Raw genomic sequence first — 26,767 nt, forward strand, 5'->3', positions numbered from 1 at the left:
GGGAGGGGGCGGGAAGGGTGTCTAGGTGTCAGTGTCAGAGAAACGAGAGGAGGGCCACTATCACCTTGGAGTGTGAGCAGCACAGCAGGCCTCCCAGGGCTTCTGTGGGAAGGGCTGTCCTGATGAACTTTATTTGCCCCAGTTTGCATCTGGGTCTGACAAAGTTGCATACACATCTTGTCAAGGAGAAGGAAAGAAGTGGCTCCAACACAGGAAGTCCTGAGTGTGGGTTTGACCGCAGGAAGAACAGGACCAATGGAGGGAGATGCCAGAGGCCCCTTCTGCCCTTCAGAGCCCAGCCAGCCCACCCTCCCTGCTGGGGCCCTGCATTCTCAGAGCCTGCTGCAGCTGAGCTGCCTTGGAGGCTGCATGCTGTTTCATGTCCTAAAAGCAGGTCTCAAGCCTCCAGCCGGTCTGAGAGGAAGTTCCACTGTCTCCTGGTACCTTGAACAGAAACCTCAGGCTTGACCGGCCCCAGACAATGCTTACTGAAAGAAAAATGGCCACAGCCAGGATGCTCCAGATCCAGCACCGTCTCCCAGAGCCCTTCGCCCCTGGCCCGTGTGTCTCTGGGGCTTGTGCCTTCTGAAAACCTTCCTTTTCCAAATGCCTTTCGGTGCCCATCTTCAAGCGCCGCGTCCTCCGCGGGCCCTCTGCGGATAACTCTGGCCTCCATTAATTTATGATCCACACCGCCCAAACGACTATTTACGTTCCCTCTTCAGGAATAAGCCGGTCCTTTTTCCCTAATGACGTGGTTGGGAGCACCTCATTTATTTCTTTTGCACCTCCTCCTGGTAAAAATGACCCTATTTGCTGAATCAAAAACTGCGACACGTGATCTCAAAAAGAAGAAAGGCCACTTGGAAGCTGACCGTCCCGGCAGATGTGGAACGAGCGTGGAGCTCGGAGGCCCGCTGGACTTGCACCGGGCGCTCCTGCCCCGCGGCCTCGGCTCGGTCCCCGGGCAGCTTCAGCGCCCAGTGGAGAATGAATGGGAGTGAGTAAATGAATGAATGGTAATGAGTGAATGAAAGAGGTCCGCAGGGAGTTTCTCGCGGGGGCGCGCCTCGGGCCCGTTGCCGAAGGTGGCAGCCTTCCAGGGCCTGGGCCTCAGCGAGCGTTCGGTGCCCGGCCAGCGGGACCGAGGTGCCCCGGAGCCGGTCCCCGCCCGCGCCCAGCTCCCCCGGGCCCGCGGTGGTACGCGCCACTCGGCGCTCCCGAAGCCCGCGGACGCCGGCAGTCTTGAATGGAAGGTGCCGAAGCCGGAAGTGGAAGGGACCACGCGGGAGGACGAGGAGGGGGTACGAGCGCTTCGCGTCTTCATTGAGGAACCGACGCGGTGAACATGGAATTCCATGTGCGTCTTATGTAAAGAGAGCGACGGGCGCTGCAGCCAATGGACACGCGGTGCTCGCAGGCCCGGCCCCCCCAGTATGCAGATGAGGCTGCGCTTCGGCCAATAGCGGCAGCCGGGGGCGGGCACGGCGCGCGCAGTCACGTTTTCCACTATGTGACAGCGGCGGCGGCGCTGCGGGCTACGGGCGGCTGGCAGCGGCGGCGGTGGGGTGGACGGACGGACGCGCGGACGGACGCGCGGACCGGAGGGGACGCGGCTCGGTGAGGGCGCAGCGCAGCGCGGCGGGCGCGCGGGGTGGGCACACGGGCCGGCGGGCGCCAGGCTGGGGCGCCGGCTGAGGTCCGGCAGCCCGGCTGGCTGGTTACGTAACCGCCCGGGTGGGCCTTGGGCCGGGCGGTCTTGGGGTCCGGCGGACGGGCTCCCGGCGGGAGGCGGCGGCTCCTGCAGCCCACTGAGGCGTGATCCCAGAGTTGTCTGCCATGTGACTCCTTCTCCGCTTAAAACCGGCCTGGGGGGTGGGTGGGGTGAGTACTGTTACCCACATTTTACAGATGGAGAAACTGAGGTCCAGAGAGGTTAGGTAACTTGTGTAAGGTCATGGAGCTACTGAGTGACTACCACACGGGACTGTCCTTCTCTAGATGATTTTCTTTGGACCCTCCCACTCCTCCCTGCGCCCCATGGGGAGAGGGTCCGGGAAGACTAAGGCAACTGAGGTTCAGTGCAACTGTCCCTGGGAAGATGCAGGACCCCTTGGGGAGCTGGTTTCCTGCTCTGAGGCCAGAGAGCCAAGTCTCAGGCTGGGGAAGGGCCATTGATGGGCACTGGTCTAGGAGCGTTACCCGGACAGCCCCACGGGTCCTGTGGACTGGGTGAGCAGAGAGACAAGAAAGTTCCTGTTCCAAGCCAGGCCTAGAACCCTGTGGGCAGGGAGGTCCCACCCAAGGTTCACCCCCTTTGCCTCCCCTGGACCTCCCTGTATTTATTCCCTCACCCCAGACTGAGTAGAAGGGGGTCCCACTTTGTGATGCAGTAATCACACCATCTTTTGAGGATGTACCTTGACTGCCAAGGCCCAGACATGGACCAGGGGCGGGTAGTGGCCTGCTTAAGTGCTCCAGGAAGGCCAGGTAAGGGATGAGAACCCGGTTGCCAGAGTTTCTGTAACCTACACAAAAGAAAGCAGTTTGGAAAGCTGATTCATACAACAGAGCCAGAAGGTACCCTGGAAATCATCCAGGGTAATACCTTGGCTTGACAGATTAGGAAACTGAGGCCCTGATACCTGCTGGGCATACACTATGGCAGGACCAGGCCCAGGCCCTGGTTGTCTCCAAGGTCCTTCCATCATCCTGTGGGTCTTGATCTGGGTCAGGATGAGCTTCAGAGGTTCTGCAAAAGCCTGCAATTGGGTGCTGAATCTGAGTGGGCTAGAATTTGGGGGAGGAGCCCCAGGTCCCCCAAATGTCAAGAACCCCAGCACCATGGTAGAAGCCCCTCGATGAATTCTGCTCACCTCCCGTGTCTGATACTGGGGGCCACTGTCTGCTCCCTGGCTGCAAAGGGGAGACACCCCACCCTCTAGCCCCATTTGGGGTTTCTTGCCCCGGGCTGGGTTTGGCTGAGAATGAACAGGGCTCTATCTGAGGGCTTTAACTGGAAATTTGAGTTCTTGCATACAAGGTTAATCACTTCTTGTAAGATGTATGAGTAGAATGAGGAAAGGGGCTCCTCTTTTCTTAAGTGGAAGCTCTGTGATATGCCAGCGCCGGGATGGCACTGTGGGTGTCCACAGTTATCTGTCACTGGCATCTTGGTGTGATTCACCGGTACAGAACTAATGCAGCCTGGCTTTCTGTGGAGGCTGGGGTGCTGGGCAGAGAGGGGTGACTCAGCCACCCCTCTGGGCCTCAGTTTCCTCGTCTGCACGGCAGGGCTCAGATTGGGCAATCTCCCGGGACTTTTTGGATTCTGGTTACTCTATGGATGATTTCCTCAGGCCCCTGCACAGGGGACAGAGGTGTCTGATGTGACTTTAGGTCACATGATGTTCCCCTGTGAGGTACATCTGCCATGTTTCGAAGGAAGCAGCAAAGGTTCCCCTCATTTATGCTGTTTCTCATGCACACACTCAACTTTCAGAAAAATACTGGTGGGCGTGGCTCTTTTTTTAAGTGGTGATGTAACTTCACCGGGCCTCAGCAACCACAGGCTCTGTTGGGTCACTGAGTGGCTGGCAGGACCTCTCGGCATTTAGTCAAAAGAAGAGAGGGACGCTGAAAACTGCCTTCATGGGCAAAACCAAGAGGAGACACATAACCCCTCCACTGTGCATCTGCTCTGTGCCCCCGCCCCCTGGGAAGCTGGCCCACCTGCAGACCCAGCAGAGAGTCAGGGGTGTCTGGACAGGAGCCTCTGCCCCCTGAGCTACTTTTTTAGCCTGTGGTTTGAACTCTCTAAGCCCCACGTCTGTAACAAGCTTGTTACTGTGCTTCCTAGTCTAGAGGGAATCAGAAGCAGTAGGTGAGCAGGCAGCGAGGACCAGTCACGGGCATTATCAAGGCAGGCAGCCGTGGAGGGTGTGCCAGTCCTGAGTGACCCTGGGGGCTCCGGGGGCTCCTGCTGGGCGACAGGGAATAGTGGGAACAGCTTAGCTGTTCACGGGCACTCAGAGTAGCTCCTTCCCTAGATGCTGAAGCCAGGAAGCTGACGTTTTTGCCTTATCGCTGTTTGAAATCTCACGCTTATGCGTATTTGAGGCTTTGGAAACAGAGTTGAGAGAATCCAAAGGAGTCTTAGTGAGGCCGAGACATGCATCTCTCCTGCCTTCTTCCCTTCCATATTTGGACGGCGTTTTCCTCAGTTACCCAGCTGTTGCCATGGAGAGCGCGGGTGTTTATTTAGCAGGACGAACATTTTCTCCAGATTACAGCAGGCTGGCCTCAGGGAATTGGCTCCTACCAGGAAGGAGCAAACACGTTACAATATTTGGGGCTGTAAAATACCATGGGCTCTGAGACACAGAGTCCAGACTATGGAGCCCTGTTTTGTAAAGTGTGAAAACAGACAGAATTCACCAGCCTGTCAGAAGTCAGGCTGGTGGTGACCCTGGGGGTGCATGATGGCTGGAGGGCCACCAGAGGCCTCGGGGACTGGTAGGGTTCTGCCTCCCCAGCTGGATGCTAGGTACACCAGTGTACTCAATTTGTGGGCATAGATCGATTGAAGACTTCTCTGGATCTTATACTTCTGTTTCAAAAAATTGATCACCTCAAGCAATTGAACCACACATGTACCGACTTCTGATTTCCACAAAGAAATGTGGTAAATCCCCCTTCGGGTCACGGGCATTGAGCGTGAGAAGCCCTCACCTGTCCCGGAGTCCTGGCGGTGGTAGTGGAGGGTGGAACTGAGGACCAGGCTGTGCTTTCATTCCCAGTGTTTTCCACTATTGATCATGGAAACTATGAATACATGTGAAAGTAGAGAGCATGGCATAATGAACCCTTATGAACTCATCAGCCGGCTTTAACGAGCTGGCTCTCAGCCCCTCTCCTTCCATGCCCCCTCCCACTTCCTCCCCCTCCTGTATCATTGGGAGGCCCACCCCAGACTGTGATCTCATTGTGGACTGTACTTTCTAAATGTTCCTCTGTCCAGTCAAGGCAACCCTCACTAGTAAGGCGTGGTCACATGACCAGCAGCAGGGTCCAAGCTTAGCTCCCTCCCTTCAGTCTGCCCATTCTCTGGGGCAGAGCCAGAGGGCGGACGTCTGCCCAGGGGGCAGCAAGGGGACTCTAGGGACAGGTGCACCCCAGCTTCCCGAGCAGCCCCCTTTTCAGCCTGGCTGTCCTTTCCTTTCTGGGGCCCCTGGCACCCCAGACTATGAGCACCTCTTCCCGGGGGTGGAAACAGGTTTGCCCAGGGATCCCCGGGGTCCTGGCAGTGCGGGCACAAGCCGCTGCTCCATAAACCTTTGTGGAAGGCAGGAGGCAAAGCCTGCTCTGATGAGCAAGTTGGTTTTGTCAACTTGGCAAAATAAGGTCGGTCCATTAGAGCCAGTGGTGCTGAGCGATGCAGTTTCTGGAATGATGAAGTTTCAGGTGGTTTGGCTGGTTTGTTGTTTCACATTTCTGCCATGCTTGTCTGGCCCTCTTTGCAAAGATTTATCTTCTGCCTAAGGTAATCTCGTGACTTCTATTCCACGAATCCTACTCAGACTTGCTCCCAGGGTCCGGGAGGGTGGTAAAGCTGGGAGTTCTCTGAGGAGCTGACAGACAAGCCCCTGGGGCGTGCATGGAAGCAAAGTGTGCGATGCCTCCTTCCAGGGAATGTCTTTATTGCCTGAGTTGGGGGTGGCTAGCTGAGCTCCTTGTCCTTTAAACACAAGCCAGAGACAGCTCTGGTGGCAGTGAAATATCTTCTTTAAAAGAATTATTTTGTTACCCCATCTGTTTTTCTGTAGTGATTGGCAGTGATGATAAAAGCTCAGCCTTTGTTGGCCATGACTGCATTCCAGACACTTGGCACAGACTGTCACTGAGCTCTCCCGGCAACCCCCAAGAGATACGGGTGCTGCCACCTCGCTAGAGGAGGAAACAAGGCACAGGAGGCTCAGGGACTTGCCCGAGATCGCAGGGCCAGGAAGCAGTGGAGCCCGCTGGTGCCCTTCCCATCCAGGGCGGCTACGTAACCCCTCAGCCTTCACATCTCACTCACAGAGGCTGCTTGTCTGGGGAGGGCTGTGGGATGACATGGCTGATGTGCAGGGTACTGGAGAGGGAGAGAATGCCCTCGCCCCCCTCGGGGCAGCCCCTTGGCAACTCTACTGAACTGGAGACCCCTAAGAGGTCTCCTTGCTTCCACCTTGTCTCCACCCCATAACCCTGTTAGAGTTTTAAGTCGGATCTTGTTGCACAGAACTCAGTTTCCCCTCTCACTTAGAATAAAGCCAGAGTCCTGCCTCTGCCCCTGTGAGGTGCCCCATATCACCCTCCTCTGCCTTGCCCACTCTGCTCCAGACTGGTCCATCTTCCTCAAATGCCCCTGCCTCAGGACCTTTGTTCTTGCCCCCCCCCGCCCCGCCCAGCCTAGAATATTCTTCGTCCAGCACCTTCCTGGCCCACTCTTTCATTCTCTTGTTTGTCTTCGCTTGGGTTCTCTTAAAAGCAGAGTCTGGGCTGACACTTATGGCTAGCATTTCACTGGGAGGTGCAGTCTCAGGCAGCAAGAATGAGGGAATAGGCAAGTAGAGAAGGCTGGGATGCAGGATGGTCTCTCAGCCCATGGGGGCCTCATCAAAAAGCTCATCAGAAAAGACAAGGACAAAGAAGGAAGGATAGAAAGAAGAGCTTCCGAAATCCATCCCAGGGAGGGATGGAGGGGTGGATTTACCTGCTGACCTGTCCTCTCTCCCATCCCCCATGGCCAGAGTTCACCCCAGGAGAGTGTGTTCTCCCTCCGGGCCAGTTGCTTCACTGGGCCCTTTGGCAGCAGCTGGGGAGGCAAGGGCCCACCCCCATCGTGCCAGGCTTCATCTAAGGCCATGCGTGGCCAGCACGGCCAGAGCCTCCGGGCTGCCTCAGGTGTGAAGCCGTGAGGAGCAGGTCAGTGTATACCCAGCCGTGGCTGCAGACCTGCAGGAGAGTGAGGTCAAGGGGCTGTGAATCAGCACCACACACGGGGGCTCAGGCACAAGGTCAGATGGTGCCCGTACGCTCGCCTTCTCTGGCGGCGCTCTCAGCCTCGCCCGCACAACACTCCTCATCCCCTGCTCTGTTGCTTTCCCCGTGGCGCTTAGCATTCTTCTACTGTCTATGCCATTCCCTTGTGGATGATCTGTTTTCCCCACTGGAACGTAAGCTCAGAAGGGCAGGAAGGACGTCCGTCCCATTCTCTGACGTCCACCAGCCCGAAGCGCCATGTGCTGAAGGAGTGAGCTAATCAACAGAAGACGGTGTCCAGCCCTGCCTATATGCTGTCTGTCCCACTGTTGTTGTTCTTTATTGTTCCATAACTTGTTCCTTTGTGTCCTAGAAGCTCCCTCTATCAATGTGTCTTGTCTCCCTGTCTTTAGTAGGTACTTAGTATCCCCTAGCACAGATGTCCCAGGCTTTATGTCGTTAACCATACGTGCTGGGCTCTGGGGATACCGCAGAGGACAACTAAAGCTCCAGCAGATCAGGTGGAGTCCAGCGGTCAGCACCATGGAGGACAGGAAGCCAGGCGAGGGATGTGGGGGCAGGTAGGGGAGAAGTCAGTGCTGTTTGTGCAGGATGGACAAGCTGTCTGCAGGATGAGTCCCGTGGGCACCACGGAGCAGCAAGTGCAAAGTCCCTGGGGTTGGAGCTCAGTGTCAGGGCCGAGGAGGCAGGCCACAGCAGGAGATTCTCAGGAGGCAGCCAGGGAGGCCTCGTAGAGCTGTAGACCCTCGTGCAGACTGGGGCTGTGTTCTGAGCCAGGCGGAGCGGAGGACTGGGGTGGGGCCAGGTGAGGCACAGGCCCCGTTTGGAAGTCGAGGCTGGCCAGGGTGCCCATGGTGGATAGGGTGCCTGAGATGGGATGCCAGTAGCCTCCCTGCAGATGGTCCTTTGGTAGTTCTGTTACTCCATACACCACGTTCATGGGTCTTTGTACGCACTTACAGGCATTCCTGGGGAGTGGAGGGGCCTCCTAGCAGGGGGAAGGGTGAAGATTCTAAATGGTCCTGGACATGCCCAGAGTCCCGTCCAGAAAGACCGTTAGTGACCACAACACACGAAGTCCCCCACCCTGTGGACAGTGGATGCCGTCAGTCCTGTTAATTTTCGGTGACCTCATTCTTGGCGTTTTCCTCACGAGTAATGAGGTTGGACATCTCTCCAGGTTTATGGATCTTTGGTTTTTTCCTTTGTGGGAACAGCCCATTCTTAGTCTTTGGTCTCTTTCTTTCCAAACGTGAGCATTTTCCGTGCTCTCACTGAGTCAGCTAGAACATCCCTGAAATGTTAAAAAAAACAAACAAGCAATCCAGCAAAATGAAGACTGAGGAGTAGACTTGCTTGTTTTGTTCCTGACTTTGGTCAGGTGTTTTGCTGTTCTGGGGTTTTGGGTTCTCTGTGAGTCAGGACCCTGGTAACATGCTGCTCTCTAAAGCCGTGATGAGCAGGTATGCTCCACTGAGATTTGCTCCCTTTGACCACAGCTGTGGAGACTGTCTTCCGCGTATCACCTCTGTGGACTGTATCTTCTGCTCAGGACTCAGTGACTTCCCATCCTTTGTAGGTAACCTGTTTGTTTTTCCTGTTTGGATGTGGGTAGAGTTTTTTTTTCCCCTTGAAAATATCATTTTACATCGGGACATCTCTAGGCTTGGATCTTCACGTACCTTTGTGTGCTGTTCAAGGAGTCCTTCGACTGGCGGTTGCAAATCTCTTTGGCCAGGATGGTTTTCTTGGTGGGTATCTTTCATGAGAGTCTCTGTTTCACTGTTGTGGTGTCTCTTCCAGAAAGAGCTATTACCCGCGGGTAAAAACACGGCTCTGATGTCATTGCTCTTTCCCTTGGTGCTTCTCAAAGTTCCTTGCACTCCTCCTCCGCATTTCTGAGGTCATCTTCTTCGTTTCTGACTCTGGACTTGGTCTTCCTGATTCTTTACTCGAAGGTGGCATTTTCATCTCACTCTGTGGCTTCAGCTCATCCTTCATTACTTGTTTCCTTGAATCCCCCATTTCTCGATTTTTATTTGTGCTACGGAGTAAGTGCTGTCCCAAGTCTGCTGGTCCCCCATGCCATGCAGGCGTGTCCCTCTGGTCTTTGCTGCACATCTTTTCAGGGGACTCGTGTTGGCTTTTTCCCGTTTGTTGGCTCATGAACAAGACAAGGTCTACTGCGACCTGTTGTTTTCCAGAGAGTAGTGTGGTTGGATTCTCCAGGGGTCCCCATCTTCAGGAGCAGGCAGGCGCAGGATCCAGGGCTGTCACCTGCCTTGTGTGGCCACTGACCTGTTTCCTCATTCGCAGGCTAGAGCGGACAGTGGTATGCTATGTGGTATCCAGTGGTCAGTGATCACAAGGGTTACGTGGAACAGTGAGTGTGTGTGGTTGTTGGCATCAACCAGGTGTCTGGTCTGTTTCTCAGAGCACACGGAAGCTGTGGAGCACGTTCTGCCCCTGGAGACAGCTCAGTCAGGGCACTGCTGCTGGGCCCTCCGATCTTCTGTCCCCTGCTCAGTGCCCAAGGCTGGCCTTCCAGGACTGAGCCAGTGGGTCCCCTTGCTTTCTGGCTTCCTGACCACTGAGGTCAGGAGGAGAGAGAAGCCAAGGGTTTACGCCCCCCCAGCTCTGTTCCCCCAAATTGCAGGTTGTCTGGGTTCGTTTGGTTTCAGTAACCCTTCTTCCTGCCCTCCAGGACCAGGGTGATAACAGCTTCCCCCCTCCCACACCTGCCTAGCTTCCAGGCCCAGACATCTTTTGCTTCGAGCTGGGACCCTGAGGAGACACCATCCTGGGTCCTCCTCTCCCGGGGACATCTCTCTCCCCACCCTTAGGCTCCTGGGTGAACCCCTCCCACCTTGCATACTCCCTGTCTGCTTATCCCCATGGTTGTCTCCCGGAATTATTGCAGAAGCCTTGGGGCTGGTATGGCTCTGACTTCAGCCCCTCTCCACCCTCTTGCCCCTAAACACCAAAGTTAAAGTTTCTACGTAGCACAGTGGTGACGACCTGTCCAAATGCAACAAAGTTCATTCATCTGGTACTGGCCTGGTGCTGCCCCCACCCCCTGCTCCCCACTAGCACCACCCCATGCTGCTGTCAGGGCTCCCACCCACTCGGCCCTCTTCATAGGCAATGCCTGCTTCACAGCCTCCTCTCTCCCTGAAGTCTCCCCTGCCCGCAGCCTGGTCTTGGGGTTCCCCCTGCATACAGCCTGCATTTGGGGTCTCCTGCAGCTCATGATGGGGGGAAGACCTCCCCATCACCTGGGGAGATTTGTAAAATGCATGTTCCTAGGCCCTGCCAGCCATTCAGTGGGAATCTGTGTTTTCCCCAAGGCTCCCCACGTGCTGGGAGGTGCCCACTGATGCTCTTGTCACCTCCGACTAGGCCATCAGAGGTGTGATGCCTGGGGGCTATGGCCGCGGGATTCACCTGCCTTCCTAATTCATGGCAGCTAGGAGCTCAGTGAGGAAGAACAAAGAATACCGCGACTGACCCTGACTGGTACAGACCCTAACGTGGAAACAGATCCCAGCACACATCCCACATGGTGGCTGTGGGACCCCCTGCACTCGCCAAGGCCTGACGACGTTTCTCTCTTTCCCAGCTTCGTTGTGGAGCCAACATGAACAGATACGCCGAGTACCCGCCCAGCCACGGTCACCCCGCCCAGGAGCCCGAGGAGCCCGAGGAGCCCCGTGGAGCCCCTCTCCAGGAGGACGTGCACATGAGCGGCGGCTCTAGCGGAAACGAAACCAACGAGAACCGCTCCCCGGGGCGGGATGCGCGGGGCGGCGAGGAGCTGGGGATGCTGGTGGGGCCGTCCGTCATCCCCCCGGGGTAGGTGCGGCCCTCGGACGGCTGAGGCTGGCCGCTTGTCTGTTTTCTCAGCATCTCATCCCGTTGTTTGATAGCTTTTGCGGTCTTTAAATCTTGATTCCGCTGTTTTTCAACACTTAAAAAAAATCTCATTAACTGAGAACTAAAATTTACTATAACGATGCCGCTGTTGATGTTGACTCTCTGATTGCCGATAGATAGATACCGAGTGAGTATAGCAAGATCTCGGGAGCAGACAAGCCCGTGGCCCCGCTAGGAGCCGGGGTCTATACAAAATGAACCTGCTCTGTCAGTCCTTCTCCCGGTCCCTAAAACTTGAAAGTTTTATGCTCCGGCTTTATCTTAACCTTATATTTTTCGTAATTGTCTTACTACGTGTGGGATAATCTGGATTGTTGTCCCTGGTTGGATGAGGGGATGGTTGGAACATGCAGCCCTCTGAGTCTGGCCTTTATTTCTCGTGCTCACAGTCCCGATGCCTTTGGCCTCATGATGGCCAAGTCCGAACACAGCATGTCTGCAAGCGGCTGCAGGTAAGGCCGGTCACACGTCCCTTGATTTACGGTCTCAGAGAAATGGAGACTTGTTACTGGAGGTTAGTTTTGGGGTGATGTGACATTTTGCAAGCCTCCGCTAGAACCTGTCAGTCCGCGCAGCTGTCTCGGTTGTGAGCCGGCCCTGCCCGCTCAGACACCAGCTGCTCAGGGCCCCTTATGATGCCCCGGATCTGGAGCCCCTCCAGCCCCATCTGCGCAGGCCTTGTCTGCATCCTAGACATGTTCATCTGGAACGTTCCTCCCCCTTTTTAGGTGTTGGTAACAAAGGTATCCTTAATTTCACATCCACAGACATTTTTTCTTTCTCTTTTTTAAAAAGATTTTATTTATTTGAGAGGGAGAGAGAGAGCATGAGCAGGGGGAGGGCCAGAGGCAGAGGGAGAAGCAGGCTCCCAGGGAGCCTGACTCGGGGCTCGATCCCAGGACCCCGGGATCATGACCTGAGCCAAAGGCAGATGCTTAACCGACTGATCCCCCCAGGGGCCCCCACAGACATTTTCGTATCACCACAGGAGCAAACTCCAGCTCTCAGGCCTGGGTGCGTGGGCACCTGGCTGTCTCATCCTGACACCTGATTTCCAGCATTCTTTCTGCACCCTCTGCTCTAAACAGGAAGGGCCCAGCTGTTTTATCTTCTTCCCATCTCTGTACCCTTAAGTTGAGAGCTCCTCCTTACAAGTCTTTCCTGTCTGAGGTCTTGCCGTGTTCCTCATTCACGTTCCGGCCACAGGAAACCAGTTTGCTGTCCTCTCTCATCTCCATCACTCGATCCTTTTCTGTCTGACACAGGGCAGGAAGGCCCAGCCCTGAGGGGCAAAGCCCAGCTCCAGCCTGGGGTGCAGAGAGCCCAGGGGAGGGACTTCTGCAGCCCTCAGTTGGGCGAGCGCAGTGGTTCTCAGCTGGAGCATTCCGTCTCCCCACAGGAGATGTGTAGCAGCATCAGGAGACATCTTTGGTTGCCACACTTGGCGAGGGTGCTTCTGGCCTCTGGTGGGGAGAAGGCCAAGGATGCTACATGTCCCGCAGTGCTCCACAGAGAACCACACAGACCGAGACGTCCTAGTGGCCTGGTTGAGAAGCAGGACTAGAGGCTCAGGAAGGAGGAGTCAGGAAGCTAACGTGTGATCGCCTCTTTCTTTAATGCTGTAACAGCGAGCGGTCCACCAAAGCAGATGCGCACAAGGAGCTGATAAAAACGCTGAAGGAGCTGAAGGTCCACCTGCCAGTAGACAAGAAGGCCAAGGGGAAAGCCAGCATGCTGGCCACCTTGAAGTACGCGCTAAGGAGTGTGAAGCAGGTGAAAGGTACGTCGGCCTATGTATTTGTTCCGAACTTGTAGAAATAACTTGGATTGTGTCAACTTTCTAAAACCCACCCCAGAAATTGCAGGAGGAAATTCTAGAAGGCTTAATTCTTTACAACTTTTCTACTGTACTTCTGGAAAAAAAAAAAAAAAACAGGTAGAAAACCAGCTGATAAAAAGGAATGTATTTATGGCGTAAAGGTTTTGTGCTCTGGGCTGGGGTCAGGTCATGGTCAGGAGAGCCCAGCATCCTCCAGGCTCAGGCCGGAGTTGAACTGGAGTTCACTGAACTGTGTGAGCAGCTTGGCACGGAATTTAAGCAAAACATCCCATAGTGTTGAGCTGAGGGCTGGTCGCTCCTTTGAAAAATAACAAGAGGAGATACCAAGGAGGCTGTTGCCAGATCTTATCCTTACAGGACAATACTTTAGCGCTCCTGCATTTAAGACCTTGGGCAGTCCGTTTCTTGTTTGTCTAGAAAGGCGTGAATTTCCATCGAGGTTGTCTTCCAACCAGGAAGCCATGCAGAGCGCCTCCTTCCATCACTGGGGCACTTCCATCACTAGCAAGACCTCCACGGGCCACATTCTGTTCCCATTTGTGGGCATGCTTGGGCCGTATTATTAGGTGACAGAATATGTAAGAGCTTTTAGGACTGTCCGTAGTCTAAGGCTTTCACCTGAGAACACGTGTGCAGAAGTCTTCGTAGATGCAGTGCAGGAGTCTATGAACAAACACTGCAGTTTCCAACATATTTGCATCATCAGGCTCAGATGCTTGACATTCCAATAAACTCCGAGTCTTCCTTCCTTCACTTGTTGCTGCAGCTGGACTCCCACTGAGCAGGTGCTCTGCGCCCCCCTCCCGATCTCCTGGGTCTCAGGTAACTGCAGGTGCCTCTGACTCTAGGACAGGTAGGAACACACAGCCGTGGAGGAGGTACCAGCATTTCTAGTGACTGCTGGGTGAACTCTTCTGCAGACACCCATCCCTGGGGGCTTGGGTCGTGACCCCTGCATTTGGGGTCATCTCAGGATGCTTTAGCTCTAGGCAGTCAGAATGTTCCGTGCAGCCTTGCCTTTTGGTCTGTTGCTGGGAATGGGGATGTGAGCTTTGAGAGTTTTTAAGTTTCCTCCAGTGTGTCAGAGGAAGCAGCAGGAAGCTTGGAGGGAGTATCCACATGTGCATTCCTGATCTTACAGCAGCGAACACTCAGGTGAATCCTTTCTCATTACACGGGAAACCACCCCCTCCTGCACTTTGAGGAATTTCTTAGCTGTTTTGGTCCCTTCTGACCAGCAAGCAGAGACAGAAGCCAGGCCAGCATCTCGTTAGGGCAGACGAGGGAGGTGTCCTTTCCCAGCAAGTGTGGGAACCCCACCCCTGCTCTACCTACTTTACCCGGGTATGTGCGTTACACGCACACTGGGGTCCCAGTGGACTCCACACATTGGAAACATGGGTAAAAGCAGGACAGTTGTGAAGGCTGAGATAGAGTCCAACAGTGGGCTTTATTCTGTGATCATCAGTTACTCTCAAGCTTACAGGCAGGGCAGGGCTTCTCACTAATAATGATGGATACGAAGCATGGACAGCGTTTGTCAGAAGGGCGACTTTGCCTGCCCGGTGGAGTCTGGTGGGGAGAGCTTGCGCCAAGCATGGAGGGCTGGGCTCTGCTGTGTGCTGGTGTGCGCTGGCCTTCTGGGTGCCCTCTGCAGGCCCAGGTTTCTCTGCAGGCTCCTGTCTAAGGCTATATCTGTTTGGTGAGGGGAATACAGTAGAAACAGACACCGTGCCCTGCCAGCCCACCCAAGGATGCTCACAAGCTGCAGGGGGAGGAGGTTCTCTGAAGGGCGGGTCTGCCAGCACCCCTCCCTGGGGACTGCCCCCAGCCTTAGGTGCCGGGGGAGCAGCCCCGTGATAGTCTGCCCTCAAAAGCTGTATGTCCAGGGATGAGGGGCACCGGCCGCAGGCTCTGTCGGGAGCAGTCTGCTGCAGTGTGGTTTCTCACGCCTCGTGTTTTTGAGCAGGGGGCTCTGTCTGGATGGGAGTGTCGCCACACCCCCGAGGAGCAGGTTTCCCAAGAGGAAACATCAGCGTTGTGTCGTGATTAAAGACCTTGTGGGCAAAGTGAGGGTTAGGTGGAACTCCGTGCCCATATTATTTAAAATAATGGGTACTTACCATTTAAAAAGTTCTGTAATCAGAGGTCTTCGGATTTTTCAGGAAAACTAAAACAGACTTCCATTTGCTTTGTCTTCACATTTCTCTGTTCCGTTCTCTGGGCATCCCAGGAGGATAGTGTGCATAGCCCCCTTTCTCATGACAAGAGTAGAGCCCCCAGCACAGGGAGGTGGGGCCGTTTTCATGCGCCGCCTTGGTCTCTCCTGCAGCCAACGAGGAGTATTACCAGCTGCTCATGTCCAGTGAGAACCACCCCTGCAGAGCCAACGTGCCCTCTTACACCATAGAAGAGATTGAGAGTGTCACGTCCGAGTTCATTGTGAAGAACGCAGTGAGTGTCTGACACGAGTGACATCTTCCCCCAGAAAGCTCACCTTCAGCCGGTGGCTTTATAGCAACAGCGTTTGGAATTTCCGGAAGCTCCTACCTTAAAACAACAGCGTAAAGTCCGTGATTCACACGGAGCAGTTGTGTTGCAGACTCCTGCTGTTTTCCATGAGACTTCCCTCTCTCATGGCCAATCTACCCCCAAACTTTGCGTGTGTAGGAGCGAGCCCCACCTTGACCGAGCAGTGACCAGGTGACCTTAGGCTCACTTTGGGGGGGGGCAGGGGCCTGGGATTTGAACTCAGCTCGTGAGACTCCAAAGCTTGTTCATTTTTAAGCACCCCATAAGGGTGGGGCACCCTTGGAGTTCTAGGGGAAGGGAAGCGAGTTGTCCCTTCCCCTGTGCCCCTACTTCTCAGAGAGCAGACACAGGGCAGGTGGGGACCCAGACCTACTGGAATCGTGGCAAAACTGGTCTGCAGAGTGGGGCTCCCTGATCCCTCCCATCTCCTTCCTCCAGCACCCCTGCTGCAGCTGAACCCCCTGGGAGCTCTGGGCCAGGGCTCAGGCCGCTAGCTGGCAGGGCAGGACCCGGGCGGCACCCCCAGCCCCCACCCCCACCCTGCGTGCCCTGGGAGAGCGATGGGCTGGCAGAGGTTTATGGCTGCTGGCCCAGGTGAGAGGAGGGGGCTGGAGGAGGGGGCCCAGAGGCCTCCCCCAAAATCTGTGCCCCTCAGGGAGGGGCAGGCTGTCCTCACGCAGCTGCTGCTTCCTTCCAGGGTATGTTTGCGGCCGCCGTGTCCCTGGTCACCGGGAAAATCCTGTACATCTCTGACCAAGTTGCCTCCGTGTTTCACTGTAAAAGGGATGTCTTCTATGGCGCCAGGTTCGTGGAGTTCCTGGCGCCCCACGACGTCCGCGTGTTCCACGCCTCCACCACGCCTTACAGACTCCCGCCCTGGAGCGCGTGCGGAGGAGCAGGTGAGGGCCTGGGGCGGTGGCCGAGCAGGGCTGCCTGGGCGTGTGCGCCCGCGGCGGGGGGATCGTGGGGGCTGCTGCCTTCCCAGGGCGGGGGGCCGGGCTGGCCCACCCCCGGTGCGGGGCGCAGCCCAGCTGCCCTCTGCCGGAGCCCGGCCGGCACCCCTGCCCCACGGCTGACCCAGCCCAGAGACGGAAAGCTGCTTGTTCAGGATAAACTGAGAAGAGTAGTCTTTTCACAAATTTCAGAGGGAAACCCGTTTCAGAAGACTTTAAGAAACGTTAGGCATTTTAGAAACAAGGCTGTCGTGAGACGCTGGCGTCGGGCGTGAGCCCACGGAGCGCGGGGAAGGCGGGCGGGCGGAGGCCAGGCCCCGCTTCGGCTGCGCTGACATCGGGGTGACCGGGAGAGCGCTCCTCCCCCAGCCACGCGCAGCTTCGTGCAGGCGGACGGTGATGTCCTCCTGTGCCTGTGCTCAAACCAGCAGCTTTCCAGGCGCGTTGGGCTCCCGTCTGCCCAGCGGCTGCTGCTTTGGGGCCGCAGGCCATGCGGTGCGTCCACTGCGCGCTCCGCCTCGTGTCTGGCTCCTGGGCCCGGCCTGGTCGCCCTGCTGCGGCAGCCGGCCTCTTGCAGTTCTCCGCGGCGTGTCCTTGTCCCCCTCCTCCCACATGACCGGGAGACTTGGGGTCCGGAAGCCTGGGAGCTCTTACCGTGGCCAGTGCAGGCCTTGCCCATAAGTAGGTGCAGGAGGGAAGGTTGATCAGATGAGTCTCAGCAGAAATGTTGCGCGGGATCCTGGCAGAAGGTACCAGACCAGCTCAGGCCTTCCCTGCAGCCACCCACCCCCCAATGCTTTCAGAGAGCAGGGCGGCCAGCAGAAGCCCGCTCTTGACGTGTGAGTCCGGCAGCATCTGTCTGCCTGCCCCTCACTGGGTTCTGGTCACTCGGAGCTGAAGGTGAACGAGTGGGCAGAAACGCTCAGCAGCCAGGAGAGGTGACGGGAAACAGTGGGCCTGGGAGTCACCCCAGACAGGCGTGACCTCAGTCGTGAGGCCGCATCACCCAGAACTGGTCCCCGTTTTGCCCTTGGCTCAGGGGTCCGCATCTCTGCTCACATCACATGCACCTCACCCCCACTCCCACCACCTCCTTGATCGTGGGTCCCTCTCCGCCGCGTGTAGTCAGCTCCACCTCCTGCTTGTAGTCAGCCGCCGGCTGGGCCGCCACTCGGCCACCGCCCACGGCCACCACCACCGTTCCCTGACTGTACCTTCCTGAAACAGCCTGGGCGTTTGCTTTAGGGCTGACTCACGAAAAGAGAGGCTCGCTTTTGGTTTTGGATATAGAGCCGCCCGCCTTCTCCCAGAATTCCCAGCCGAGGACTGTCCACAGTCAGGTCACTAAAGCTTGCAGTGCATGTCACGAGAACCCGTAGGTCACTGCGTGGAAGGGACATCACTCCGCACGTGGGTTTACGGCTCGGACAGGCCAGCACCGTCTGCCTGGGATGGCTGCCACTGAATTTTTGTCTGAATGAAAAAGAAGGACCAGGTGACTTCTTCAAGGCCTTTCCAGGCCGGCAATTTTATACCATTTTCCCTAACTAGTGATTTCCTACTTCTCCTCCTTCTTTTGAATAGAGGAAACTTTATGTGAAGGATCACCGTCTAAGATTTCTTTTTAAAAAAATCATATATTGTGAAAACACCATTTCCTCATCTCTGATGACGCCGCCCAAGTGACATCATGCTTTTGCTAGGTGTTTCAGATTTTGAAATAGGTTAATATTTTAGCAAAAAGATTGGTGTAAGCTTTGAAATTACCTGAGTTGCTTCTATTAGAACTGAATATCCCCCAAAACACATAGGTTGAAATGTTTAGGGCTTTACATGCAGAAATTCTGCCCATCAGTCAGTACGTCTCCCAGAGTTAAATTGTTAGTTAGTTGGTGTGTTTGTGGTGGCCTGTGAACCATTCCAAAACTGGTAAACTTCTGGCAATAAGCTTTTAGCATTCCGTAATTTGGTACGTGCTGCATTCATGAAATAGGTTTGATTTTCGTCAGAACTGTAATAAATGATCTCTAAGGGCTTCGCTTTGTGTTTGCGTAAATATGCATTCACGCCCTGACTCTGGATTCTGCGGCTTCTCTGTAGCTTGGGGGAAGTAGAGTGCACTCTGTACTGTGTTGTGCCCTCGGATGGCTGACTTTGGGCTCTCTCTCTTAGATTCGTTTACTCAAGAATGCATGGAGGAGAAATCTTTCTTCTGCCGCGTGAGGTAAGCCTGGGACAGGGGATCCCAAGCTGGTAATGGCACAAACATTTTCTCCTGAGCACCTCTTGTGAGGAGATGTAGGAATGGCCCCCCCAACCAGTTCCTGCTGGGCTGTGACCCCCTGTGCCCCTCTGCACCCCTGCTCTTCAGGGTAGAGGCCCTGCAGGAGCACCCCCTACCGGGCAGCGTACATATTCCTAAAAAGTCTGTGTGAAAACACCATTTCCATAAGCTGATTTAAAATGTGCACAAGGCGTTAAGACAGCCTGGTCAGCAGTGGGGTGATTTCACTGCTCCTCAAGAAGAGCCTGGGGAGCCTAGACTTGGTGTCCGTCACCTGGGAAGCTGCCCGAGGGCCCCTCCCTGGGAAGGCATGTCCCCCAGGGAGGACCCAAAAGGCACATGCAGCCTTTAGTTCAAGTGTGCATTTTCCCAGGGAGAGCCCACAGCTTCCCCAGCAGCAGGCTTTTTGCCCGAAACAAGGTGACTGCTTGAGCGTCCAGGTGCAGGGTCAAGAGTGACCCCTGGCCAGGTCCTGGCGCTCTCAGAAGATGGGGCCTCACCGGTGAAACAATGTCCTTTTCCTGATTGAAGTGCCCTAGGGAAGGGCTCCCGGAAGACCTCCCACTGCCCAGGGCTGTTCGCTCTTCGGTCTGTCCTGAGCGAGCGGGGCGGGAGCCCAGATCGCAGGCCCAGGCCAGCACACCCAGGTCCGGGTCCCCGAGCGAGGAGCCTGGCTCTGTGTCTGCTTTGGGAACAGCCGCTACTGAGGGAGAGGTGACTAGCAAAAAAGGTCAATTCCTTCCGTCATAATTGCAAACCTGGGCCCTCCTCCGCAGCGTTGGGAAGAACCACGAGAACGAGATTCGCTACCACCCATTCCGCATGACGCCTTACCTGGTCAAGGTGCGGGACCCGCAGGGCGCCAGGGGCCAACTATGCTGCGTGCTGCTGGCCGAGAGAGTGCACTCGGGCTACGAAGGTAACTGCCCGCCCAGGTGGGCACCGGCTCCGTCTGGTCCCTCTGTGACGCCCCTGGCTCACACCTAATGTCAGCAAGGCTGCCAGCCCTGGCCTCAACCCCAGCCTTGGGAGAGTCTCCTTCTCCCTCTAGACGCACACCCACCTCTGTCACCTGGCCCTCCCCACAGCCACTGCCAAACCTCCTCCCCGCGTCTGTTACCAGGTCCAGGTGCCGGCATCTCCCACCTGTGACCAGCCCGTTGCCGTGGCCTGGGTGCCCTGCCTCCTTCCCCAGCCACTGCCTCCCATCTGTTGGTGCGCATGGCCCTCACCACCAGGTGCCCAAGCCCCTCCCACCCCCATGCACCCCCATGCCTGGAAGAGTGCAGGGGCACCCCCACCTGCCCAGAACCCAAACCATGCCCCTCCCTCCCCACCTCGGCCCATCTACCTTCCACTGCTTTCCCCATCCTCTCCACACACACTGGCTTCTGCAGGCTGGCTGGCCGCCCGACTCCCAGTCTTTGCTCCTGCCTGCTCCTCCCCTCCTCTATGTGTAGAAAGCCAGTCATCCCAGCAGGCTTATCCCACCACCTGTCCGTCCCCGGTCCTACCAGCTTCTCAGGCCACCCCTCCCAAAAAACCTGCCAAATCTGGGCTTTCCCTGAAGCCCAAAGGGCCCCAAGGCACTCAGCCACCCTGATTCTATCCTTCCGGCGACCCCTCCCGCTGGACGGCATTGTGACATGGTCCTCGTGCGGTACCAGCCACTGTACCTGGCAGGGAACCTTCCTCACCCTGGCAACTCAGCCACACTGACTTCAGAATTCTCAGAGGGCAGGCAGCATCTGTAACTACTGAACCCTGGGGACCCAGTTCGGTCCATGTTTCATTGTATTCCTAACCTCGTCTCAGTGGTTAATGAGGTCATTTCTTAAAACTGATGGAAATGTTTGGTGAGTTCATTCATATAGGATATTCTCTTCCAAATATTCAATAAAGATTTAGAGGGGTTACTTAGATTTCTTTCTTTTTTTTTTAAAGATTTTATTTATTTATTTGAGAGAGAGAATGAGATAGAGAGAGCATGAGAGGGGGGAGGGTCAGAGGGCGAAGCAGGCTCCCTGCTGAGCAGGGAGCCCGAATGGGGACTCGATCCCGGGACTCCAGGATCATGACCTGAGCTGAAGGCAGCTGCTTAACCAACTGAGCCACCCAGGCGCCCCGGGTTACTTAGATTTCAACAAGTTACTCCCCAATATGATCTGAGTCTCCTTCAAGGACGAAGCTTTGGAATTTTGAGTGTTTTGTCCATGAATTTGGTGGTTGAGGGAAATTCTGGATAGATGAATCCCTTAACGCAAATTACTCTACCACCTTTGCCCACCCTAGAAACTGTGAAGTCCCCAGAACAATGATATTTGCTGGGAATTTTGAATCTAAATACTTAACTCATTTTTTAAAAACAATTTGTTCAGCTCACTCTCGTTGGATCTTAAAAATCATGAAGTTGGCCTTCCAGCATGACTTTGCTGAGAGAAGCTTATGCATCACCACACGGTTCTGTGAATGTGGCAATTCTCAGCTTTCTAGACTAAACCCACCCAGAAGGAAGTTGAGAAGGCTGGCTGGCGGTCATCTAGCGTAGGGTCTGCTTCCTGTGCAGTGGGCTCTGTTGTAAAGGGTCCACTTGTTAATTTTCTTCCTTCGCTGCCCATCTGTCCGAATCTACGTGGTATTTTCTAGTAGCTGTAATAGAACTGTGCTAAGTGTGCATTTCTTAGAATCAGAAACTTGTATAAAATTCTATTCTTTCAGCCCCTAGAATTCCTCCTGAAAAGAGAATTTTTACGACCACACATACACCAAATTGTCTGTTCCAGGACGTGGACGAACGGTAAGCACACTGTGGCGCTGGCCCGTCCACCGGCCCCCGCTCTTGCATGGTGCTTGTCTTGAAGTCAGTACTGTACCCTTTGTTTCAGCAGACTAGTCACATGCTGGTTAGCGTTTCATCATGATCTTAGTGGTTACTTGGTGGCCATTAAGTAAAGCTCAATGAATGTTCATGATTTTGACATTGAAGCTACATAGCTAAAGCGAAGGCTGTTAGTTAGTTTTACTTAGGTGATAATCCACAACGATGTTGAACTGTAGGCAATGAAATAATTCTAGAATTGCACTAAAAATCTCCTGAGATGTGAATATTGTGTAAATGGGGCATTCTGGGGAGCTGGTAATTGTTCTCATTGAGTCTGTCTGTATTATCCTATTGAAACCCATTTCAAAATCGCACATGAGTAAAGGATGGTACAGCCAGGGACGGTGTGGTTGGGACAGAGCTAGGACTGAAGCTGGAGACGCCATTGGCAGGATCCCAGCAGAGATGCGTCCTCCGGCCTGTATACCACAGACGGCTCCCAGGGCTGGGGGTGGGGGTCACCTCGTTCCTGCCCAGAGCATCGCTCGGTCTCCCGCCCAAGGAGCTCTAGCTGGTGCAGATGGTGCTTGTTGGAGTTGGGAGCACTGCCGTCCTGAGAGCGTTCTGGGTTGGCCGGCTTTGGGCCAAGTCCTGTGGTGCACCTTCCCCCAGCTCCCCCTGCATGCAACAGGAAATGCTGCTGGCTGTGGGCAGGGGTGGGGAAGAGCTTTCCTCAGAAGACCCACTGGAAGTGGACCTAGACGTACTAGCACTCTGGCCTTTCTCAGATGGGCCAGGGTGGCCTCCACAGATGCTATCGAGGATCCAGTCCACCCCACTGCCTACACCTGGCCCGGGGCCACCAGGTACCCACCCTGGACACAGGCCACCAAGCCTCCTGGGAAAGAGCTGCTCCCGGGCAGCCAGGGAAGCATCAGCCTCCTGCTCCGGCTGCTCAGGGGTGTTCTGCTCACGACCTGTGGCAGAACCGCCAGAGAGACGGGGTTTCGAGGTGCAAGTTCCTGGGCCCCACCCAGCCCTCTCCAGCAGGGTCTTGAAGGGTGGGCCCGGGGAGCTGCATTCTTTTTTTTTTTTTTAAGATTTTATTTATTTATTTGACAGAGACCGCTAGAGAGGGAACACAAGCAGGGGGAGTGGGAGAGGGAGAAGCAGGCTTCCCGTAAGTAGAGCAGGGAACCCGATGCGGGGCTCGATCCCAGGACCCTGGGATCATGACCTGAGCCGAAGGCAGACGCTTAACGCTTAACGACTGAGCCACCCAGGCGCCCCAGGGGAGCTGCATTCTTAAAGCAAACCCAGGATAATTTTTTATTCCTCCGGAAGTCTGAGAGCGCCTGCCTGCAAGCCGCCACAGGTGTCGTGCTCAGGGCTTAGTGAGCTGGTGCACGTGGTGTGGGGCCCACGGTCTGCAGAGCCTTCCTTAGCGAAGCCTTGTGGGTGGCCCAGCCCATGGAGCGCAGGACAGCTGGGCAGGTGGCCAGGACTCCTTCCTACCCTCCCCCTTCCTTCCTCCTCCCCTCCCTTCTGCACCTTCCCTTCCTCTCTCCCTCTTCCCCCTCCTCCTCCTTCCCCCTTTCTTTCTTCCTCCTGTCCCCCTCTTCTGCCTCTTTCTCCTCCTCCCCTTCCTCCTCCTCTCCTTCTCTTTCCCCCTCCTTCCCCCCACCCTTGCCAAGCCTTGACCTGAAAGGGCGCCAGGAACATTTTGTACATCCTATCAAAGGAAAACACAGGCCTGGAGTGTGTTTTGGACCAGGAGGAGAAAATCAAATAATAACACTGGGCCCACAAGAAAGTTCCATTCTACTGGGAACAAGCAAGCTTTGCTCTAAAGACTTGGAGAATGTCCTTGCACTTGAGCACAAGAGTTTGAGGGAGCATCAGTTCAGATGCAGGAAGACTGGCCACCAGGGGGAGGCTGAGACGCAGCTCAGAAGAGGGAACGGTGGCTGAGTAGGCAGAGGACGCCCGACACAGAGGCAGAAGGGGCACTCAGAAGTTCACCCCAAAACCTTCTCCCAGCAGCTGCAGGAGAAGAGCAAAGGCTCCCAGCCTGCGTTGACCCCGCGGGACTAGACCCAGTGGCCAAAGTAATAGGAGAAGGGAACCCTCTGGAACTAGAAAGGAGGCACACAGAGTTTTCCAGAATCCAGGCAACACTTAAAAAAAAAAACAAAAAAAAACCATGCCAGCCACATCTGGCCGAACTTACAAATGACACGAAGAAAGAAAAGATCTGAAAAGAGGAGCAGCAAAAACATGATCATGACTTACTCCTTCAGGAGCTAAGCCCTGAGCCTGTGCTGGGCCAGGCCTGGTCGGGCCTAGTTTTCTATCACAGACCTGTGGGGGGGCTTTTGTTTGCTAATTAATTGAAAGACTGTTCTCTGTTAGCCTAATTCCCAAACCTTGATCTTTGGGGAATTTGGAGTCTGTCTCTTTTTCCCAATGAGCAAGAGGTTCTTGGAGATGGTCTGCTGCCCAGCCTGGAGGAGGCGGTATTCTGGAGTGTGTCCCGAAGGGCAGCTGTGGGGCTGAGGCTGGGCAGGAGCTACAGCTGAGCACCTGTATGTCTGCTTGCCTTGCAGGGCGGTCCCCCTCCTGGGCTACCTACCTCAGGACCTGATCGAGACCCCCTTGCTCGTGCAGCTTCACCCCAGTGACAGGCCTTTGATGCTCACCATCCACAAAAAGAGTAGGTCCCCTTTTCATGGTAAATACTGAGGTCAGCACCCAGTGTATACGGGTCAAATCAGTTACCAGCATGTGGGGATGGGTGCCCTGGCTCTGTGCCTGAGCCCTAGCTCCGTCAGTCAAGAGTAGTCCTCTCCTGTGGGCCCCTTTGTGGGACCTGAATCTTTGGCACCCTGCTTTTACTGTTGGCTTCCCTGGCAGGTGGGGGGAGGGTGCAGGTTCAGCTGTGGTGGCAGAGATGCTGACCAGGCCAGGGGAATGGATGACCCGGGTCCCCACCAAGCCCAGGCCTCGCAGACACGGGACACTGAGCATCCCCTGGAGAAGACCAGTCAAGGCTAACAGAGATGTGCGTCCTGAAATATGTGGTGGCACTTCTGGAAACAGCCCACTGTTGCAATTTAAAGCAAAGCAGGGGGTTGAAAGCCATAGTGTTGAGGAGGTTGGCATCTCTGAAAGTTCTGAGCTGATTCCAGAATGGAGTGCACCTCGGCTCTCCTCTTGCCGAGAGCACCAGCCACTTGTCCTCACGCCCACGTGGCTCCCACTCTCGCAGTTGTGCAGTCCGGCGGGCAGCCTTTCAACTATTCTCCTATTCGGTTCCGTGCACGGAATGGCGAGTACGTCACTCTGGACACCAGCTGGTCCAGCTTCATCAACCCGTGGAGCAGAAAGATCTCCTTCATCATCGGCAGACACAGAGTCAGGGTGTGAGTGCTCCCAGGGTCCCGCGCAGCTCGGGGACCCTTGCTTCCCCACCAGCAGGTGGCATGGTGCAGGACAGGGTGACCAGGACCCAAGCCAGCTCCTGCCGCATACCTGTGCCCCCAGGTGGGAGGAACCTCATGCAGCAGAGCAGTGGGCGGAAGGGAGGAGGTAGTGAGTGGGCAGGTAGCAGCCCAGGGGTCTGTAGGGAGGAGGCGAGCCTGGCCGGGCTGTGCAGCATGGGGCCAACTAACAGACCAGTGGAAACCGCGCAGGGGCCCTTTGAATGAGGACGTGTTCTCGACTCAGTCGCCTGTGGAGGAGAAGGACCTGCACCCCGGCGTTCAGGGGCTCACGGAGCAGATCCACCGGCTGCTGCTACAGGTGGGTATACACGGCCTACACGCCCCTGCCCCCCGTGTAAGTGGCCCGGAGCTGCCCAGAGAGCCGGGGGGGCCATCACACTCCGTCCAGCTCCACCCTGCACCCCTGGTGCCCGCGGCCTGGGCCCGGACCGTCGGGCACGCCTGCGGCTTGCACAGTTGGGAGCAGTGCCCCCTTGCATATTTGGGGTGCCTGTGTCTGAATTGTAGCCCTGAGCAAGCGACTGAAAGCCACACCCAGCCCCCGAGTCCACCCTCGAGGCCCTGCTGCCAGCCCACTCGTGGCCCCCACAGGCACGCTGGGTGGGAGGGGGTCACCGTGCCGGGACGTGGGGGGCGTGAGGATACTTTGTTTCTGTTCCTGGGGACGCAGCACTCAAGCAGACTTAGCGCGAGCACCAGTCCCCCCGCTGGGCAGCTCTGCTCCTCCTCCTCAGACTGCGGCAAAACCACAGTGCGCCTTCTGTGTTCCTAAAACCCCTGGAAAGACCCCGGACTGGCCACACCGTGTGAGCTGAGGGAGAGCGTTGAATGAATCCTCTCGCAGGGGGTCTCCCGTGACTGGGACCAGGGCGTGCCCCACAGCCTGAGCCTGGCGCCAGCCCAGCCCCACCTTGTCCTCGCCGGGCAGGGGCAGCCTCTCTGCGAGATGGGCGTGTTGGGGGGCACTGACCCCGCAGCACCAGCCGCGTCCCCCAACCGCATCCAAGGCCTCCCTGTCTGCTGTCCCCCAGCCCGTCCCCCACAGCGGCTCCAGTGGCTACGGGAGCCTGGGCAGCAACGGGTCCCACGAGCACCTCATGAGCCAGACCTCCTCCAGCGACAGCAACGGTCACGAGCACTCCCGCTGGAAGAGGACCGTAAGTCACATTCTGCCCCTGTCTGTCCCTGTCCCAGGGAGACGGGGACGCCCAGGAGCCATAGAGCCCGCAGAGCCCCGGCTGCCCACTCTCGGAACCCTGCTCACTCGGGCCTTACCCTCTACTCTCCGAGGGGGGAGCAGCCAAGAGCTGTGGCTACAGTTTGGGTGAAAATGACTTAAAGCAGGCAATCAAGCCAGAGTGAAGACGTCACGAAATCATAACCTTCCACGTCACTCTGCGTTCTTGAGATGGCCAAACGCGTTTTCTCCAGCCCTGCCTCGCTCAGATTTCTCCTTCAGAACTTGCTTCTGCATCGCGGGGATTTCTGCGGCTGTCCTCACTGCGGGGACAGGCTGAACCACTGCAGGGCCTCCTAGAGGGAATAACGTGTCCCTTTGTTTCTCCTCAAGGAAATCTGTAAAAACGGTGGCAACGTCAAAAACAAAAGTCATCCTGGGGAATCTGGAGAACAAAAGGAAAAATCTGCGGCAGGTAAAAACTTTCTCTCCATTTCTGTAAGAAGACATTAGTGTGGCAAGATGGCGAGAGGGACCCGGTTTGACTTTCACTCTGGATGGCAGGAAATTGACCTTTGAAGCGCGCTGCATCCCCTCCCTTGCTCGGCAGCCCGGCTCTGTGACAACGTGGGGCAGCGTGGGCCTCCAGTCCGTCAGTCTCGCTGACCGGCGTGCACCCG

The 26,767-nt window shown here is 56.0% G+C and overlaps 1 protein-coding gene across 2 annotated transcripts in view; it reads left to right on the forward strand.

Annotated features, from left to right (window-relative positions):
* Positions 1-1,485: 1,485 nt before the first annotated feature.
* Positions 1,486-26,767, forward strand: part of PER2 (period circadian regulator 2) — a 39,845-nt gene continuing 14,563 nt past the window's right edge. The window contains exons 1-14 of one of the 2 annotated variants that reach the window (XM_081813275.1): positions 1,486-1,620; positions 10,664-10,896; positions 11,367-11,429; positions 12,606-12,757; positions 15,150-15,271; positions 16,047-16,248; positions 18,475-18,526; positions 19,363-19,505; positions 21,305-21,383; positions 24,014-24,120; positions 24,676-24,829; positions 25,100-25,208; positions 25,942-26,067; positions 26,481-26,562. In XM_081813275.1, coding sequence (XP_081669401.1) covers positions 10,682-10,896; positions 11,367-11,429; positions 12,606-12,757; positions 15,150-15,271; positions 16,047-16,248; positions 18,475-18,526; positions 19,363-19,505; positions 21,305-21,383; positions 24,014-24,120; positions 24,676-24,829; positions 25,100-25,208; positions 25,942-26,067; positions 26,481-26,562 — 1,606 coding nt within the window. In that variant the 5' untranslated portion in view covers positions 1,486-1,620; positions 10,664-10,681. The remainder of the gene's footprint in view (positions 1,621-10,663; positions 10,897-11,366; positions 11,430-12,605; positions 12,758-15,149; positions 15,272-16,046; positions 16,249-18,474; positions 18,527-19,362; positions 19,506-21,304; positions 21,384-24,013; positions 24,121-24,675; positions 24,830-25,099; positions 25,209-25,941; positions 26,068-26,480; positions 26,563-26,767) is intronic. The other variant, XM_081813276.1, reaches the window with a different exon arrangement.

This window comes from Leptonychotes weddellii, chromosome 3, assembly GCF_054177405.1.
Source record: "Leptonychotes weddellii isolate Sample4059 chromosome 3, ASM5417740v2, whole genome shotgun sequence".
Classification (NCBI taxonomy): Eukaryota; Metazoa; Chordata; class Mammalia; order Carnivora; family Phocidae; genus Leptonychotes; species Leptonychotes weddellii.